Source organism: Pleurodeles waltl, chromosome 7 (genome assembly GCF_031143425.1).
Source record: "Pleurodeles waltl isolate 20211129_DDA chromosome 7, aPleWal1.hap1.20221129, whole genome shotgun sequence".
Lineage (NCBI taxonomy): Eukaryota > Metazoa > Chordata > Amphibia > Caudata > Salamandridae > Pleurodeles > Pleurodeles waltl.
This window is the reverse complement of record NC_090446.1, coordinates 215,025,235-215,045,675: the sequence shown is the minus strand read 5'-3', so window position 1 is coordinate 215,045,675 and position 20,441 is coordinate 215,025,235. Positions and strand designations below refer to the sequence as shown.

General features: G+C 45.6%; 1 protein-coding gene across 1 annotated transcript in view; it reads left to right on the top strand.

Moving 5' to 3' along the window:
• The window catches only part of LOC138247235 (protein spire homolog 1-like), a 275,991-nt gene that overhangs the window by 85,265 nt on the left and 170,285 nt on the right, over positions 1–20,441 (top strand). The window contains exon 7 of the mRNA XM_069201970.1: positions 7,815–7,889. Within this exon, the coding sequence (XP_069058071.1) occupies positions 7,815–7,889 (75 nt within the window). The remainder of the gene's footprint in view (positions 1–7,814; positions 7,890–20,441) is intronic.

The window sequence follows — 20,441 nt, the reverse complement described above, 5'->3', positions numbered from 1 at the left end:
CTCAAAATTAAGTGAATTATGCCAGCATAATTACATGTTTTGCCCAAACTTCGTTCCTAGGCTTATGAAGAGTTTTTAAGCAAACAGCCATTGTCCATTCCCCTTATCAATGGTTCTCCTGTTAGCATTCACAACGTCTGCAGGGCCTGGTGTGTGAGCCACTGAGGGAGTGTTTTTGTTTTAGCCATCCCATCATCAAGGGGAATCGTTGAACTTGCTGTTTTTTGCCAAGATTGCAAAACAGTACTGCTGCCTACTCTTCTCTTTCCTCTCTCTTCGCTCACCAAACATCCTGGCCCTTCCACTTCAGGATTGTAACCTTAATGGCCTGACTAAGTCAAAACCATACTTACTCAGATAAATAGAACTTGTCTTTTCTAGCAATCTCATTCCTTACTTGTGTCGTGTGGAGCAGACGTTCTGGTGAAGAAAGCATCTATTTCTACTCTAAGCAGGTTGATATGGTTGGCCATCTCCCTCTTCAGTGAGCAGTGGGCACTCAGCGAAGCTAAGGCCAACAGGAATGCAGTGTTACAGTAGAGGTTCACTGAAGTATGACTGCATCATGGGCTGCAACACAAGGGTCCTTATTCAAGGCTATTTTTAGTTTTGTTCCCTGAGTTACTCTTCATACTTGCATTCATCTTTCACTGTTTATTGGTAGAGATGGTCAAGTTCATTTTTATTTTTCAGTAATTTTAAATTGTTGACGCAAATACACTAAAGACTTTGAGGAGGAAGGCGGACAGGATAATAATGTTGCAATTAATTAAAAGTAATCCTGATTATTACGGGTCCCAGCTTTACTGGTTGCATACCATGAGTTGAAGAACCGAATTGTCTGGTCCCTTGCTCAACCATAAGGCAAAATATAATTGCATAGGTATGAATGAGATATCTGGTAGTAGGAAGGAGTGAATTCCAGGCAGGAAAAGGAGTTCTATTGTTTTGTTTATAATTTTTTGCAAATGGGGAAATAAGGATTTTATTAAGACAATCTAATTTACCACTTGGTGGACATGGGCGGCAGTCAGTAAGAACTGTGACTAGGAAGCCTAGAACATGGAATCACATTACCAGGTAGTAATCAGGATGGTCAATGCAATTTTCTTTTTTTTAACTCTTTCCATTTAACACAGTGTAGCATACATACATATACACATCATACACTTGACATTACAGATTGTGAATGGGTGCAACTGAGTATTAAGCCCTTTCAGGAGTTTTGGCCAATGGATCCAACTTAGCACACTTTCGCTTTCCACCCTCCCTCTGAGACTAAGAGGTCTTGTCGCTATGTCCCTTGCAGTTTCCCTACTTTCCACAGATTCCACCCCCTTCCTCATCACACGCCCTGGGTAGCGTTCCATTGTCCACGTATCTTGTCCCATTTCGCTGGGCAGCCCCTACTTTGGTAGACCACTCTTTTGGACCTACACCACCAGTCCATATCTGCCACCCAATCCACCCCCCTCGGTGTAAAGGATGCTCTCCATGCCCTGGCCACATTCCTCTTTGCCACTCCCACTGCTAACCTCAGCCATATGAGTTAGGGTTTTTTCCACACATTTTCCCCAGGATTCGACAGGATCAGTTATCTGGGGGTCCATCGGGACCGTGCCTCCAATCACACGTGACATCTGATCCACCACTTCCCTCCAAAACAACTGCATCAGTGGGCAGGACCACATTATGTGGTAAAATGTCCCCGGCATCTCTCAGTCTCACGCATGGATCTGACTGGATGAGTCCCATCTGCTGCAAAGGCATCCGGGAAAGATGAGACCTGTGCAGCATCTGAAGCTGCACCATTTGGAAGCAGGTCCGAATTCTCTAGCGCCTTTCAAGACGTCAGACCATTCATCCTCATCCATGTTAATGAGGTCCTCCGCCCTCAGCAGCTCATTTGGATTAGGGGGAGTTGTTGGTCAGTTTCCTATCAGTTGTCGAGATTGCCTGTTCTGGCAGCGGTTCTGTGAGGACCCAGTCCTCTAGCAGTGTCATGCCTGTAATCTGCTCCCCCATGTGTATGTGGCTATGAAGCACGTGATGCAGTCGCAAATATCTATATCTTTTCGCGTCTTGCAAGGCAAACTCAATCTGCAGATCCTCCAAGGGTATCACCGTGTTATTCCTCCATACGCCTTCCAGGTGTTCTATCCCAATTAAGGCCCATCTAGAGAACACCTTCATTACACTCACTTCCTTCAGGTAGTCTATGCTCCAGAGTTGGGCACGTACAGACAACACTTCCCCCCTCCCCAGGTAATAATTTGCTTCTCTCCATGCTCGCACTACAGTCACGGTATGGGTCGGTAAGTCCAGGGTCCCCTGCCGGCTAACAAGACTTTCGCATAGCCCAAGTTACCCATTGCTTCCCTATCCACCCTGTAGGCTGGCTCCACGGATTCCGCAAAGGCTCAATCATTGATCACCACTAGCTGGGTCACCCAGTAGTACATCCGGGCGTCTGGAATTGTCAGCCCTTCCTCCCTCATAATTCCCCCCTCTGAAGCTTCCTCAGCGCTATTTGGGGAGATCCCCTCAGCCCATAACAGAGATGTAAGGGTCTGATCAATATCCTGAAAACCCAATTTTGGAATCGCCACCGGGTGTTCTGAAACACGTTTATTAAGCCGGGGCAGGGACATCATCTTGTATAGAGCCGTCCTGCCCTTTAAAGTCAACGCTAGTTGTCATCAGTGTTCTACATCTCTCTCTAGTCTTTCCATCTGTGCGGACAAGTTTTTCCAGAGGAATTCTCGCGGGTCTCTGGTTATGTATATCCCCAGGTATTTAAAACCATTGGGTGCCACTGGAATTTTGGTGCAGAGTAGGGGTCCCCCCGCTTCTGGTAGAGCACCTTAACCCAGGCACAAAACTGCAGGCCAAATCCCAGCCTGTGAAGTGTTGCAAACATGTATCGCCACTCCAGACTGTCAAATGCTTTTTTTGTGTCTAGGGTTAGCAGGGCTGCCTGGAAACCCTTCTGTGACTGTCATGTGGAGCACTCCGTACAGTTGACGGATGTTAAGCCTGGTGCTTCTACGGGGCATAAAACCTGATTGATCAGGATGGACTATGGCGGTAATCACCCTTTGCAGCCGGGTGGCCCACACCTTGGCTAGTACCTTTTGCCTCCATGTCCAATAAGGATATAGGCCTTTACAATGCACATTGTTTGGCCAGCTTCCCTTCCTTAGGTATGGCCACTATAGTTGCTGTCCTCTGATCTTCCGGCAGTTGCTGGGTATTCAGTGCCTCATGATAAATTTTGGTAAGATGTGGGGCCACCCTACTTTACAGGCCCTTATAGAGCTTCACTGGGAGCCCATTTGGGCCAGCTGCTTTTCAGGATTGCAATGATCCAACTGCCTGTCCTATCTCCTCTGCCATCAGATCCCCTTCCAGTGACTCCCTTTCTTTTTCTGTGAGGGACACCAAGGTCACGTCTTTAAGCAAATCGTCAGTCTCCATCTTTCATTAGGGTCTTAGTAGTGTCTACCCTCTCATAGTAGAAGTCAACGGCCTTTGCTATTTCTGGGCTTGACCATCTGGACCTTCCACTATCTCACTTACTCCCTTTTGTTTTTGGTCTCTCTTGACTAACTACGCTAGCAGTTTGTTCACTTTACCTCCGATATCATATAGCCTTGTCTGTGTCGCCTGGGCATATTTCCTGGCCTCGTCCTCGGCCAGATAACGTAGCTCTGCCTGCTTCACTAGTAATTGCCAGCAGAGCTCCTCTGACCTATTCCTAGGAAGTTGAGCCCCTAGTGCTCCTACTTCCTTCTCTAGCACCTCTATTTGTAGCCTTTTCTCCGTTTTCTTACTTCCTATCAGTGCCTGAGCCTGTCTACTGACAACTACCATTAAGGTCTCCCATAAATACACAGCTGGAGGACACAGACCCCATGTTTTCTTTGAAGTAGAGGTCCTTCCCTTTCGGTAGTCTTTCTCCAATGACCAGGTCTTTCAAATATCATGTATCTATTCTGGGTACGGTTGCATAGTCTCGTTCTGGTCCCTTTAGCCCCGTCATAAAGTGACCTACGTGTAAACTGTGTGTGTGTATATGTATGTGTGTGTGTGTATATATATATATATATATATATATATATATATATATATATATATATCTCAATCAATCAATCTGGGGGAAAAACTGCCATGTGGGGTGTAGTAAAATGTATATGCCTTCTTGTGCGGGTGACGTGCCCTCCAAATGTCCACCAGTCCCACCACCTCTACAAACAAATCTCAGTGGTCCTCACTCACCAGGGCTGGGGACTCTAGTCTATCTGCCTCCATGTCTGACACCGCGTTCATGTCTCCCTCCATGATGAGGATCCCAGTTGGCAACTCCAGCATCAAGGTCCCAACTTCCACGAGTGTTGCCCCAAGCAGGCGTGGTGGGATATAAACTGAGCATATATTTAGCGTGAGCACTTCCACTGTCCCTTGTTCACTGCAAATCGGCCCATAGGATCTGCCCAGGAGTGTGCTAGTGCGAATGGTAGTGTCTTCCTAAGAAGAATGCTCGCCCCCCTGTCATCCGAGGAGTAGCCCGCGTGTGTCACCAAAGTGTATCCAAATCTGTTTAGGGTCTTCTAATTATTCCCTCTATGGTGGGTTTCCTGCAGTAGGAGGATGTCCGGTGCCATTCGCCTGAGGTACTGTAGGACAAATATCCTCTTAATTTTTCTCCCCAGCCCATTTACGTTCCAGGGCAAGATACTCAGTCTCTTATATGAACTACTAGCTGTTGTAAGTGATTGGGTTAGTATCTGCATCGTGTTCTCCCCAGCTGTTGGACTCCCCTGTATGTGGTTGGATTCCCTCTAGAAGCCCCACCTCACCAAACCTAACTTTATGTATGCACCCTTTGTGCTCTTTCAATGGTAAAATAGTTAGACAAACGTTTGGGACTCAATTTGTTCAGGATAAGGTCTTCTATGAACAGTTCTGTACAGTGTCCTTCTGCCCCTTCCGGGACTCCCGTGATCCTGATGTTACGATGGGCCATACCCTCCTTATCCTCCATCTTCGCCTCCACCTCAGCCTTCTTCTTGTACAAGTTTTGTACTTGCTTTTCTAATCATTTGTTGATGGCCTGGAGCCCGTTAATCCGACCTTCTGCCGTGGTGACCTTGTCTGTGACTTTTCGTAGGTCTGCGCACAATAAGTTGACATCTTATGTCACTGCATTGATTTTCGGCTCAATATTGTTCCTTAGTGCTTGTATGGCCTCCATGATTTCACACCGCAAAGGGTCTCCACCCCCATAGTCTGGTGGGTTCCTCTTCAATCCGGCTGTCTTCAGCTACACTGTGTACTTGTCCAGGTTATTTGTCTGCTTTGCTTGCAGGGCCTCTGTTGTGCCCTATCATATCAGGCTCCTTCCCAGTATCCCACCACTGGGGTGCTCCCTAGGTCCCACTGCAGTGGGTCATTTCGCTGGCTTATTTCCTTTGGGTCACCCTTTGGGTGTCTCCTCCTGGGCATTTAAACTGTTTTTCCCCTCTCAAGCCATCTCCAGGTCAAGTCCTGGCTTCTGAGGATGTATCCGGCCTAGTTCGGTTCCGCTCAGTGATCTAGCTTCTGCCACTGTACCTTAGGTTGTCTCTAACAGGGCACTTTCTGGGGGGGAATCACAGTCTCCTCTTCAACGCTGACCCCTCTGTGAACAGGGGCACCCTCCTGCCCTACTGTTGCTGGTTCTTCAGACCTAATCCCCATGGGCCTCTCCTGACCTCACGGAGTGCTGTCATGCCTCCGTTGCATTTTGGGCAACTGCGCTCCCTCGCAGAAGCTCTCCAGCTGGGCAATTTATATCTCGGGTCTCCCACCCATCTCAGGCAGCCGTTGTCTCGCTGGCCCACCGGGCTGCGTCTCCTCCCTGCCTGCTTGGTCTGCTCCCCTGATGTTCACCTTGCCCTGAAGCGCACCTCCTTGTGCACCACAGGCTCCCATTCCCCAAGGAGGCATTGTGGTCCCTCTTGGCCGAGTCGCTCACATCGCCTCTGGGCCTGTTCCTCCTCTTCTGATGCCTCCTGGGTCTGAGTGCCTCAGCCTGCTCCTGCTCCCTCCAGCGCTTACTCTGCTCTCCTGGCGCTTCTCCTCATTGGTGGGGGGGGGGGGCACGCTCTTCAGTGGCTCCTCTCCAGGCCACCTCCGATCTTTCCGCACACCATTTTGTCCTTCTGCTCTTTCAGCCTGCAGGCTGAGCTGTCGTCCCGGCCCTTTGCCCCCCTCCGTTGTCACTCATTTTAGGCCTCAGGGTGGGAGAACCCCTGACTCCAGCTGATTGCTTCCTCCCACCTCTGGTCCGATTCATAGGACGGGTTTGCGGGCCTGTGATGTGCTATTACAGAGCCGCTCAACTATGCGGCCATCTTGCTCAGCGCCTAGCCATGCCCCCCGTCACTGGAAATTTAATCCATACATAGCTGTTTAATTACTTTATCCAAGTAATCTATTGATACAGGGGCAGGAGCACTTATACCTACTGTAGAGATGGTTACGAAAGAATGAATTCCATTAGCTGCCTGGATAAGGATGTTTGAATCTTTGGGGATTTGCCTGAATAAATTTAATAGGCCATGTTGAATACTTCTGAGGGTATCCACCTTCATAAATGAAATGACTGTTCAGGAGTACGATTCCCACAACAGGGATTGAAGATTTAGCCTACTAGGGCCCTTACTCTTTGGACTGAGTTTTTCGGAGCCCTATGAGTCCTAGTTCTGAATTGTGCAGAGTTTCACTCAGAGTAATTGCGGGGTGTTGTAAAGTCTGTACACTTCATTACATTTTAGCAGGTCAAACTTTCCAGAATTTAACTAGGAAAAAGGTAGTGTATTTACTGTGATATGAGTAGTTTGCCATGCTAAGCACCAAAATATGCATGCTATTCCTTAAAAACTCAGATTGTGTGGGATTTATCAGGTTTGATAAATCCCAGACCGTACTACAGGTAATTTATAATCGTGCCCTAAGAAGTAATTTCTTCTTTTCCTGACAAAATTGCAGGAAGGAATCAAGATCTGAGGTCGAGTGTGGTATTTCATGCAAAATCGTAGGAATATCGAAAAAAAATATTTTTAGGCCCTACTCTGTGCGCATGAGTTGATAGCTTTTATTGTTTTAAAAAGATACACAAAAAAAAACTATTAAACCGAAACGGGACGTCAAGCCATAGCCTTACCCCCGGCCCCCACTCACCTTGGTATTGGGTGTTTAAGCATACCACAGTGTCGAACCTGACGAGTGCTTAGGATTCAGAATAAAATTGTAAAATTTACCGTAATTTTGTGTTGATTGTTTATAGTAGTGTTCATTGAGACTTGTTATACCGAATGCATTTTAATTGGAAAGATAAATTATAATTGCAAAGTTTCTCTAACTCGACCCAATACACTCCATGTGTTGTCTGCTCACAGGCAGGTTTATTGTTGATTTCCTAGTGTTCCCAAGTTGGTGGGAAACGGAAAGAATGGCCAGGGCCAGAGTGAAAAAACAAAATCAGCTCAGCAAATGTGTTCACACCAGCCCCACACTACTGGATGCGACTAGAGGCCACAGTGGTTTTCATAAGTGGGTAGTGACAGCCTATCCAGCTTTGAAATCGACCACCTTAGCATACAAAAAAACAACAGGTAAATTGATGGGCATGCCGTTCCAGTCCAGAGTAGGGTGTCTAGATTTTAAGTGGCTGCATTGTCATCAGGATATTTTGCCACTATGTAAGTTTACACTGTAAAATCGTGGTCCTGGCTTTCATTATTACAAAAATGTCTTATTGTACTTTTCAGATCACGGTGTCCAGCAGAAGTAGCCTTGAGCAGTCTTTTCTGGATTTCATCTCATCTCGTCCCACTCTGCGACCGGTATGTTACGTTTGCTCCTGTGTAATGCAGTAAATCTAAGTGCCCAATTGCTACACATCTTGGTAAAGTCACACAGCCTGTTGAATGTTTTACTCTGGAGTTGTTTCCACTATAAACATGACTCTTTACAGGCAGGGATCTCCATGGCGGTAGCAAGACCAGACAAAAACACTATCTTATCATCTCATCCCACACACTCCCTTCCACTGTCAACTACCCACCCTGCAGCCACAACACCAGTCAACTGCAAACAGTGGTTAATTAAATATCACCGTACTATGTCCTCTTACTACTTACCTCTATAATCTGCATTATGTATACTACTAAATTCACTACGCGAGTGGCTATACTGTTGCCTAGCAGTATAGATTCTACCCTTTTAATGCGTCACTCTTTCGTTCACCCTTTGATGAGAGTTTCTCAATTAATTTTAATATAGATATGTTCAATGAGTGTTTTAATTGGCTAGTCTCACCTTTACAACCCAAATAGTCCTATTGCATACTCTCGTGTTGTCTGGGCAAAGGATTTACAGAGACAGGATGGACAAACTGCAGGTACTTGAAACACATGTGCCCCTTAAGGAGTTGACGTGGGCCACTGTGTGCACGTGCTGCTCCCACAGGAACCAACAAAGAACATATGACCAAGCATTCTGTGAGACATAGGGGAAGGAGGTGCATTATTTTTAGGGTGAACAGGGTAGCACCTCCTACCCTTAACTATTTATCTCCTATGTGAGATTCTGCATTTGTTACTTTTCTACGTATAATTCCAGTGTTTTAAGAACTATTACTATGTTTGCATATTTCGACATCAGCTGTACTCTACATTCTTGCCCGGTTAGTAGGAGGAAAGATTGACTGCTGAAGTTGCTGTTTAAATGTTCATAATTCATTTACACCCTGCTTATTGTACATTATTGGTGGTGTTCTGTTGCATACTCCTTTCACAGCCTCGGTTTCCTTCTCACAAGACTATTTTTTGTCATTCTAATGTTTCGTCGAACCATCATTCTTCAAACGGAAAAGTTGCCGTTTTCACTGCTACTTAATGCTTAATAATTGTCCCTCTGACAGGATTTTTATGAAACTGCGAGCGTTGCTTATTAATGAAAGTATTTTTTTGTACTGATTCCCATATGAAACGGGGTAGCGGTGCTTTAATCATCGTGGCGATTTCTTTTTGTCACCGTGATGCGCCTTCCATCATCAAAAGCTGCTTGTCTATTATTTAGTGGTTATTTTTTCAGTTTAATCAGATCAGTCTGTCTGCGCATGAAAGTCGTAGCCCATGAAAATAAGTGCTTTGATTTTTAAGCCAGGTTGGAGATTGCTTTAATTGTTTATGTAGATTATTTCTACAAGCCACATGCTATTGACTGTTAAACTATCATTCCCTCTGGAGTGCTTCGATTACAAGGATGAGGCATAGACTATTGTGTATCTTAACTACGGTGAATCATCACACCATGGCATTCTCCGTCCCCCCTGACATTACCAGTAAAGCACTGCACTGCCACTCAGTGCCACCACACCACTTCTTACTACCACACTACTAGTAAATAGCCACTCTCAACCTCATATATACTGCGCTGCCAGGCCTAGTTCGATCTCCCCACAGAAACAACAGCATCTCAACAGTTCGGGCCTGATTCACAAATGGCCTCCCCAGTAGTGACTGAGGGATCGCAGTCTCAGCAGGGGGCCCACGTTTATGGCAGGATATCTGTAATGGGAGACTACTGTATGGAGGTCCCACCACGACTGTCAGGTCGCCGCAACTGCAGAAGCAGTTTGTGAATCAGGCCCCAGTGCTTTAAATGGGCCGGTACTGTCCGGTACTGAGTACCGGCACTTTTTTATTTTGAGAGGGAGAGTACCGGCACATCTCAAGAAAAACGTAATACTTTCAATTGGAGAGTACCGGCACTTTAATTTTTCCATTTCAAGCACTGATCAGGCCCTCTTATAACTGACTGACTACCGTCAGTTCAAAAATACCTCTCAGCAGAACACTACCACCTAGTCAGTGCCTTGCCACTGCCACATTGCACTTCTGTATTATTCTCCCAGTGTAATATTACCAACTGATGGACCTCACTGCCAGCCACCATTATCAGTCTACCACACCCAAGCAAATACACTACCACATTGTGGAACCAAACATATAAATCATATCATGCTGACCCCACAGCACTTCAGTACCACTGAACTTCCACTGCATACACCCAAACTACCAAGAATGTCGCTGCTACTCCACCACTACACAACAACCACATAAAACAACACTCCTAGGAACCACTCCCCTCCTGAAAAACAAATTCAACCCTTAGGCAAACAACCATACCATGCAATTGCCATTCCTCTCCATGACACCCACTACCACACTCCTTTCTTGCACGGTTATCCCATATTTGTAATATCCTCAGCAAAACATAAATACCACTCACTATCACAGTTCTGGCAAACTCTACCACTACACCATACCTTTAGCCCAGAGAGGTTACAGGATCGCAGCTGGGGATGGCCAACCTTCTACTGGTTCCCCCTATCAATAATGCAACCCTTTGAATCGTGGCAGCCCCGGATCCGCCATCTTTTTTATGGGAGAGACCAACGTGGGGGAAGAGGGGAAAAAAAAAAAGACCAAAAGGTGATTTGGGGTAAGCAGATTAAGACCCAGCACCCACAGGAAAAAAGGTTTCGAGACAATACTGTGATGAATGTGAGTGAAAGAAGGCCGATGGACTTCCAGGTTAGTGTACTGAATAAAGGTGTTGGTTTTATCCCCACCCCTAGTTGTGATGTGTTTAAACTGAAAGCAGAATTGGCAGTTTTTTTAAATTTATCATTGTTTTTTATAAGCAATCCCGCTGAAGATTTTCTTTAAGGATCAAAGAGATGAGGAGGTGGAAAATGAGAAGACAGGCTTGAGAGTTAAATCCACCTTCGCTCCCCCGACCCATCTCATGCCACCAGGAGTGTTAGCTTTTGAGAAAACTGGGAAAATTCTATTGACAAGTTGGATGAGAAACCACATCGACTGTTTCATAACATCTTCACAGATGAGCGTAAGGCAATCACCGAATTGGAATGGCGCATGACATCATCTAAACCAGCAGATAAGGGTGGAGCCATTGTATTCCTTCCTATTATGTACAGACAGGAATACCTGAAGTTACTAAAGATGGAAAGAAATTACTAGGGACTGCTGGGAGACGCCACTCATGAGATAATGGAAGAAATCAAATTTTTAGTGGACAAAGGCTTGGATAATGGTTGGTATACTGAAAAAGAAGCAAGGTGTTCCGATCTACTTCAATACCTAAAATCCCCTACTTTTACTTCCTTTGAAGGTGCATAAAGGGGTCACCCCACCACCTAGACACCCTATAACCTCGGATTGATTCAGCTCTGGAACCACTCCTAAAGTTTTGTGACTGGTTTTTTAGATCTATTGTTGAAATAACCCCAGATACTTGAAGGACACTGAGGAAATACTGAAGTGGTCTGAAGGAACATGGTTCGACCCTGACACCGAATTACTGATTGGTCATGCCAGCAGAGGAACAGGGAAATGAAGGAGGAGCGAGGCAGCGGGTAACGAGGCAGTGAGAGGCAGCGAGGGTGGATGCAGACTGCCGCGGACCACTGCTGGTTCCGCGATTACAGGCCCATGCAGCTAAATAGAGAAGTCCAGCTTTCCTGACACTTGCTGGCCGCCCGCCTACTGCCTGAAAAAGCCAATACCAACACTACAGGTATAAGATGAGCAGTAAGGCGGGGGAGCACATAAGCTTTATGGCCTGGGTCCCGCTGCTTGGAATGGAAGTGGCCGGCAATAGGCCGGTGTGGCTTGTGCCCATAGCGGACCAATTTTTGCCACATCTGCTGCTTCTTTGCTTTTTTGTGCCTCCAACACGCTGCACCCCAGAAGGGACCCTCACTAGCAAGGTGAGCTGACAAGCACCAGTAAATCGTCAATTAAGTACTTGCATAAAACAACTTGGAACTCTGGGCCTGACCCCCTGCATCACCAATCGGAGGTTTTGGTCAGAAACCAGTGCACTCACTATTGAGTATCCATAAGAAGTGGTTGCTCTAAAGGCCTTCCTCGAGCTGCAGGACTACAGGACGGCCACCAGGGACGTATTTCCATCTCATCCTCCCTTAAAGCCTAACAGCCCAAAGCCTCTTAGCATCAACTGAAGCCCATCTTGGCCAAAGCTGCACTCGCCATCTTTGCAGTCCTCAGGGACATTTACGTTGAGCTACTGCTTGCTCGCCCCTTTGCCCTGGCTCCTCAAAGGTGTTGGTTCTCGCCTCATCTCAAGCAACAGTGGGATTATTGGCCGCCAGTCTCCACTCCAACCTCCAGATGCCTCCTGAGGATAAGAAATAGTGCTCTAGTCATTGCAACAAAATGTCTGTCGTGCCTGACCTGGCTTTGGCACCGACTAGGAACACTAGGCTCCTGGTCTATGCAGATGTGATTGCTACACATGAGCAGGTTTCTGGACAGTTCCGGTCCAGCACAGGAGGCATTCACCCCAATGTGCCATTAAGGAGACCTGCCGCTCCAACATCTAGCCCCACAGAAGCTGGAAAATTAGCTGAGTGCCTGAAAGAACTCTGCCTCAGTAATGGTCAAATGAACGAGGCACTCAAAACTGACCAGAACAACAGTCTGATTTCATTGAGCCCTAGTCTTTTACTTCCCTGACCAGTACTCCCAACTCCAGATGCCCTCCGCTTCCCTTCCACCCTTAAACAGTGACTGATCACCTCCTGTCAATGTGAAAACAAGGAGGGCACTCAGGAGCTGCTGGAAGAGGAGCCTGGCTCCCTCTCCCTTCTGAGCTCCCAAGAATGGGAGGATATGTTAGAATTACACCCTCAGGACTTACCCCAGCTCCCACTAATGTAACTGCCCCAGGCCCGGCCAAACAGGCCGCTAATGCTATTGGATAAACATCAGCCAACCAAGGTACTGCTATTCGGTCTAACGTGGACAGCACCTGGACATCATTACTCAACACTTTGATACTGGAGGCCCGTGACCAGAAGTTGCAATCAGACAGAATAGACGTCCAGCTAACCTTATTTAACACTGTGACAGTGTTTGTTGCAAGCATAGATCAGAAGCTGGGAAACCTAAACTCTTATCAAGTGGGCCAAGTTGGAGTCCCTTGATGTGCCCCCGTGCTGCGGACCAGTTATGGACAGGTTATTTACACTGCCTGATATGCTTAGTACTTTCTGCAAGGACCTTGGAATGGAGGCCACAGGCACCTCAGCTACAGCGTAAAAAGCAGGAGCTCTCTCCGTCCACTCACAGCCTGGAGCCAGCCATCCTAATTAGCCTTACAGAGCAACAACCAGAAAGCAGATTCAGGACACTGACATGAGATGGGCTACCCAACATTAACAGACCCCCTAAACCATCAGTCCCCACTGTTATTAGCCCTGCAGGTGACTCCACCTCAGAGGGCACAGAAGAAATTAAAAAAAGAACAAAAAATGTAAAGCAATGGAGAGAGAAAAGTCCAGAACAAAAAGCCTACTGTAAACCATGTGATGTCTATTCACTCTTCAAGCTATCTGCTGACCCAAGTCAGAGTGGAAGCACTACTCGAGCCGCTCAGCCACCTGAAGCCAGGCACCACAGTAGGGCCCAAAGGGGGGACCACCAGGCTCTCTATCCCAGGGGCAGCAGCACAGCACTTGTGGCGACCCAAGGGGCAAATCTCACTGGAGAGATGGCTCCGCTGCAAGGCATAAAGAAGACTTACCCCCTCCCTCACCTCCCCCAAAGCACTTACTGGCACCAGCCAACATCTATGAAAGTTTCCACACAATGCCCCAGTTCACCGTCCCCACTGGCCCCCCAATAGGCAGCTTTATACAGCAAACCAGGAGTGTGAAAACTATGGTCCTAGGCCAGGGGGAAAAGCTCCTCATTGGAGGGCTTTCTGGACAACTCTAGGCAAAAAGTCAGTGCTCTAACAACCAGAGCCTCGAGCAAGGGGATGTTTGGCCCAATGCTGTCAGGTTCTTTGTAATTCAGCCACACTCTCTGGCACCTGGTGTACCAACCCAGGTCATAATGCGGCTGTCTGTCTGCCTGGCGGCATGGGGTCCACAGACAGGGGTTCTCAGTATCTGCACAACCTCTGGAGGAGACTGCCACCCATGTAACAAACGGCAGCCACCAAGGGGGCATAACACTGCACTCAATGAGGAGCACCTCACAAGACCAATTGCCACAGCCAACAGAGGCGGCGCAGCCTTAGTCATCCTCGCTTCACCAGTTTCAGGCCCCTCTCAATCTTAACCTCAATGCACAGTCTTGAGGTACTCATGACCACCTTTTACCCCAGGATTACTTCAGTAGTAGAAATCACTAAGGAGCAATGCTCCTCCAAATTCAGGATGACTTCCGCTCGCAGACCAGCTCACACATCTTAATCTTTTAGCTCAAATACAGATGGAACTGGGCCATTCTAAATAGAGACAATATTCTATTACTTTTATCACATATTCCGTCTCCGACAGATCTGCTCTCATTGGATCTCAAATCCATAGTTTATTTGAGCTGAGACCCCACTGCTGGGTGAAGTGACCAAAACAACCTGGTACAGCGGAGTGCTCTACTTTTAAGAATTGGGAGGATACTCATCATACCCTTTTGTGAGCCACGCTACCTGGCCCTTCTGCTATTGTCACACCCACAGATAGGGCAGAGAGCCTTGAATAATGTGATTACCAGCTCTGTTCTGAGAGGTGCTTTAGGGCATTCTCCAAAGAGTGAAAGGCTAATGAGGATTGCTTACTCAACTACATTACATACCCCTGTTTACAATTCCGGTTAGATCTATAGAACTATTAGCAATCCTCCTGTTGGCCAATGACAGTTGAAGGCTCATGGGACTAACTAAATTATGTAATATACCCCTTTGTGTGTTCTCCTGGAATGTCAACGGCCTTGCTAGCAAAGCCTCAGATAACACCTTTCTTAGTTACATCACATGCTTTTACATTGTTTTGCTGCAGGAAACTTGGCTAGCTGAACCTCACCATCTGCTGGGTTACCTATACTTTTTCACACCTGCAGTTAAGTCAGGGAAATATGGTCCCCTGCAAGGCAGATTAGTAACTGTCTCAATAACCTGTGTGGCCTCAGTGTGCTCCTTACATTCTGTCACTCCAGAAATAAATGCATTCAGAATCAGTACCTTGCCTCAAGATAGCATGACAGGGATAACAATTATCAACTTTTACATTCACCCAAAACATAAGCTAATGCTGCCTGCAAGTTGGTGGACCAGCTGACGGAATACCTATGTGGCGGAGAACTTTCGAACTTCGTCCTTACTGAGGATTTCAATCCACATCTGCTTGGCACCTCCTCTGATACAGCTGTGGCTGCCCCAACCTCAACCTGGGATATACTGCCACAAGAAAAAAAACACATGGGGTTGCCCAAATATGATCTGGACAGGGCTTCTGAATGATCTGGAGCACCTCATTCTTAGGGCACTCAATGACAGGTTTGCAGACGAATATCCATCAGTAACATTGTTCTACTCCTCTATGGCCCAAACAATAGACTACACCTATTTATCTCTACCAGTCTACCACTGTGTGGTTTAATTTTGATGGGGCAACAAAGGAGATAGCGATCATCGGCCTCAAGAAACATTGCTAACAACAAAGCCCACCTTTTGCCCGGATAGCTCTGGCACCAGACACCATCTGTTCAGTTAACTACAAAAGAATTAAGTTCACCCAGGCTAATATGGAGCAATTATCCCAGTCTACAATGTCGCTCCTGTATGCCCAAGGGAATGTGACTGTAAGTAATCTAAGCAGGTGGGTGTCTTTAACCAACAGCCTGGTGGAATTATTCATCACTGCTCCAAAAACCAAGCCTTGCAACGGAATGGACGCAACCGGGTGCAATTCTATGCATATTGGACGGGGACAAGGTCACCCATAAGATCTATAAATAGCACCCTAAGATCTTTGCAACTTCACCCAGAGGACACCTCTGTGATCCACCTTATGTCAGCACAAAACAACATTAAAGAAGTTGAAATGGTCTGCCAACAGAACACGTGAAGATGATGTCTGGGCAAAACTGTTTTCCGACATCAAGCTTAACAACAAAGCTTGTTTCTAGAAAACAGTAAATCACCTGGCGCGCCCCTTGTATGAGGGCATGTCATTGCACATAGCGAAAGAAAATTGGGCACAATCACTTCAACCAAGGCGGTAGTACCCTCATTACAGATTGGGTAATTGGCATGAGATTAACTAATATGGTGTGCAACTTTTCTTCAAGCAAGGGTAATTTCCCCAATACACCTATCGTGGCCAGCAAATAGGTCAGGGCCCTCCCCCAGGTCTGCACACGTAAATTTTATCTGACTGCAAATAGCCAAAGGTAGGAAGGAAGGGGTACTAGGCCTGAACTGTATTCCCCTGGTGATTTTCAAACAGAGTGCAGATTTCTGGGCAGAAGTTATAGAACCACTCTTTTCAGTAATTAGGCTCACAGGCACAATCCTGGATTCTTGGAGAGGCTCAGTAATATTCACAATGCACAAAAGTGGTGATAAGTCATTGCCAAAAAATGATCGCCTAATTGCCCTAATTGACAATAAGTCTACATCTTTTGCAGGGACTTTCCTCGATTGGTCTAGATGTCGAAGCACTCTACAGGAGCATCCCCAAGAAGAAACATTGAAGATTGTTGAAGCCATTGTCTCAGACTCCTTGGGGGTACATAACACCAAAAGATTTTATTTTAGATTGCTCACAACTAGTGTTAACACACAACTATTTTGAGTTTGAAGGTGATTTTCTTCTTCAAATACATGGGACTTCGATGGGCAGCATATTTGCACCCAGTTTGGCCTGTTTGTATGTGTATAATTTGAAGAAAAAAAAAATCAATCTTGGACGAATACAATCCATATTCATGAAAATCCGGATAAGGAAGCGCTACATTTACTTTTTTTTTTTTTCTTTTTTTTCTATAGTTTGGCAACAGGCGAAGCTAGAGGGTTTAATTAGCATAACAGTGTTGATCCCTTCCTGAGACTTACCTACACCATGAACAAAAAAGAGCTGATTTTTCTTGATCTCAATCTTCGTATCCAAAGGTACATTATGGGCAGAGGTATATCACAAACCTACAGATAGAAATAATTTGCTGCTGTTCAGCAGCTTTCATCCTAGAACCCTGTGAGAGAATATCCTGCTTGGTCAGTTTTTACACCTTAAGCGGAACTGCACCTTTGAAGAATGATTACAGGAAACATGCAGACTCAATCACGCAAAAAAAATGACAAAGCGGAGTTACCCATGCAAGATTATTGCTAGAGCATAGAAAAGGGCACAGAATAGCATTGGTGATCTATTACTGGAAACACCAAGCAGCACTTTGATATGTGTTGCCACCTACAGCCCTTTCCAAAATGAGATTAAGAAATGGATTATTAAACACTGGCGATTCCTGAATACAGGTCCATTAGATCTAGAGAAACCTATATTTTCCTTCAAAAGAGCTAGCAGCCTTTGATACCAGCTTGTACGTACATTTCCATGGACCACACAACATGCTCTGAGCCAAAGGACCTTCTGAGATATGCCCCAGATGACAAAATATTTTCCCTGTGGGCATTGCAATGTGTGCCACTTGGCCAAAAGAACTGGATCTGAGACTGGCAACACCTTGGGCCGTAAAAACACTTCAGCAATTGCAACACTAAGAACGTGTGTACATTATAATATGTACTTGCGTCGGGATGACGACTAGACCAGTGATAGTTTGAACAGAGGTGCATTTTCAGTTGCAGAAAAACAACCACCAAGATGATGCACCACTTTGTAAAGATGAGGCTAGGACTGAGGACTGGTTTGTCATAGAACACCTAGCCCCTAGAAATTGTGACCCGTCAAACACACTTTTCAGATTGGAACAGAGATGGGTTTATCACTACAATGTGGATATGAGGGGCTTGTTACGACGTTCTGTGGTCCCAGTTAGGCTCAAGGAAACCCTATTCATGTGTCCATGCCCCCCCTTTCAAAGAAAAATCCCTCCAATACCATCATTTATATCGACAGAATTTTTTTGTTTGTTTAATCATGTAAATTTATGGTGACACCCTATATCTGGTCATGGTATTGAGGGTGTGGGATCCTGGAGACTACATCAGTGGACATTAACATCACCCCTCTAGTTATTTAATTAGTAGGAAATACATCTGGCACTAATAGAGACAGTATGTCTCTATCACGTATGTACATTTACATGGTGATGCAAGATATCGGGCCGCCTTATTAATAGGACCGGTTTGCAGAAATCAAGTGAAGGACGGTTACCCAGTAAGTTGTTAAACAAGAGAATACAAAGTTCCAGTGCACTAGATGATGGGTACGGCCACAATATGAATGGTATCCTTTTTTTTAGAGAGTGACCCCGACACGCTAAACAATATTTATTTCACCTGCAGTAAAGAACCTTTAACCCGCCTTGCAGGAGGCACAGAGAGCATATGTTAAGGTTGGTAATACAAAAGCACGAACCATGTCGGAGATTCGTGAACAAAATAAAGTAGATGCTCTTACTGAAGGCATGACGCGCCTGGGTCTACATTTCTCAATATCCCCAGCCATGTTCATGCTGGTCGCGTTACGTGAACCCTGTAATCTTAAGGAAGGGGTTAACAATACTGGTAAATGCGCAGTTCTGTGCCAGGACCTGAGGCTCGATTAGGCTTTACTCTCTTTACTGAAACCCAGTTGCCTCTGTGTCCTTAGTAGAATTGACATTTTCCTTTAAATTTGCTAGGAATGTTTTCCTTATGGAGGCTCAGCTGTAGATGGAAAAGCAGGAACTTCACCTTGATGAAGGAAGGAATCAACGGGGCAGGGCCTGGGCCTAATAGATGCTTTACTCTTAATATTTGACATTATGGTGCTGTGGGCATTGTTCCCTCGCGGACAAGGCTTTCTTCCTACATGCCTCCATTCCGGGAGGTATACACTACTGCACAGCCATAGTTTCGCTCCTCAATGGTGCACAGTGGTAGTTTTGTCCCTCGTGCAGCTTACTGCTCGTGTATTATCAATGCCTTTTAAAATCTAAGTTCATGCTCCCCTTTACAGCCGCTTACATTACTGGGTCATAAGGGATAACTGGAGCCCGTGCCCTTTACGAGTGTGCTCTGGCAAAATACAAAGGAGAGTGGTCTCTACACCCACAGTTCCTATCACGATTTGAACATATCACATGGCCATGCGGACCCCGTACCATAAAAACAACACAAAAGCAAAACAGTAGCATAATACAAGAGCCAAACAATAGACTAAAAATGGCTAAACACACCAATGCAGTACAAGGCCAGAACAAAACAAGTTGTTTGTTGTAAAAAGTGTTGCATGGTGGCTGTGTTTTTATGGGGTATTTTGTATTCTTATTCTAGTTTTGGTTTTGTTGTGGCGTGGTGATATTGTGATGTGCTTTTATCGCTGTGTTACATTAGTGTATTGTGGTAAGGGGAATCAACAGATTTGAGGCATTTAGAAAAGTAATAAAAAAACATAAGTGCCTCTGCATTACATGGAAGTGCCATAAAATTAAAACGTCATTGATTTTTAAAGAGGAGAATCGTTGGTGACGTGCCTGCATTGGTGGCGATTTTTGGTTTAATGTACGCATTTCTTGAGGAAGCGGAGCCATCACTGGCACAATAATGGCAATGGCGAAAAGGATGGGTTTTGTCGAGCTATTGGCATTAATGGCATAATGGCGCCAACTACTCAGTTATGCTGGCACTGGCATAATTTTAGTAATTTTCTGTATATTGCAAGCATTGATGGCACTGACATGGACAGCACACGTGTAATACTTGCACCGGCATAATTCTAGATCCCTTTTGCTGAATACTCGACCCAGAGGATTCGAGTAACGTGTGTGCATTATCAATGAACTTGCTCATCAATGCATCCGTCATTCATGCACTGATTTATTAAAGTATTTCTCTATGTGCTACACCATTAATCCACACTCTTGTTTAACATGCATTATGTATGAATACAACACGAATTCATCCATGCACGCACCCATTCCAATGTTTACTCATTCTCAAGTTTACCCATTTCACTTACCAAACAAATCGAGCTACTGGCTTTGTCAAGGCTTATTTATTAGGGCACTGGGTTCCAGTCCAGACTGTAAGCGTTAACGAGGACACTTTGTCACTGGGATGCGAGTTTGCCAACCTGATATTTCATTATTAAACTATTGCGTTCTGGAAATGGTGGCCTTTGCTCTCTTTCCTTGGACCAGATAACAACAGATTGCAATAAGAAGGCGCAGTGCACAGATGCTGCCGAGAAATCTAGTTGGCAATGACGATATTATTAGAACTTGATTAGCCGCACGAACACCAATGGTTTCATGGAGCTAGAGTAGTTGAAGGATTATGAAGCAGCCAATCAATAAGTGATTGAGTTAGTTGTCATGGTCTTGAAGGAA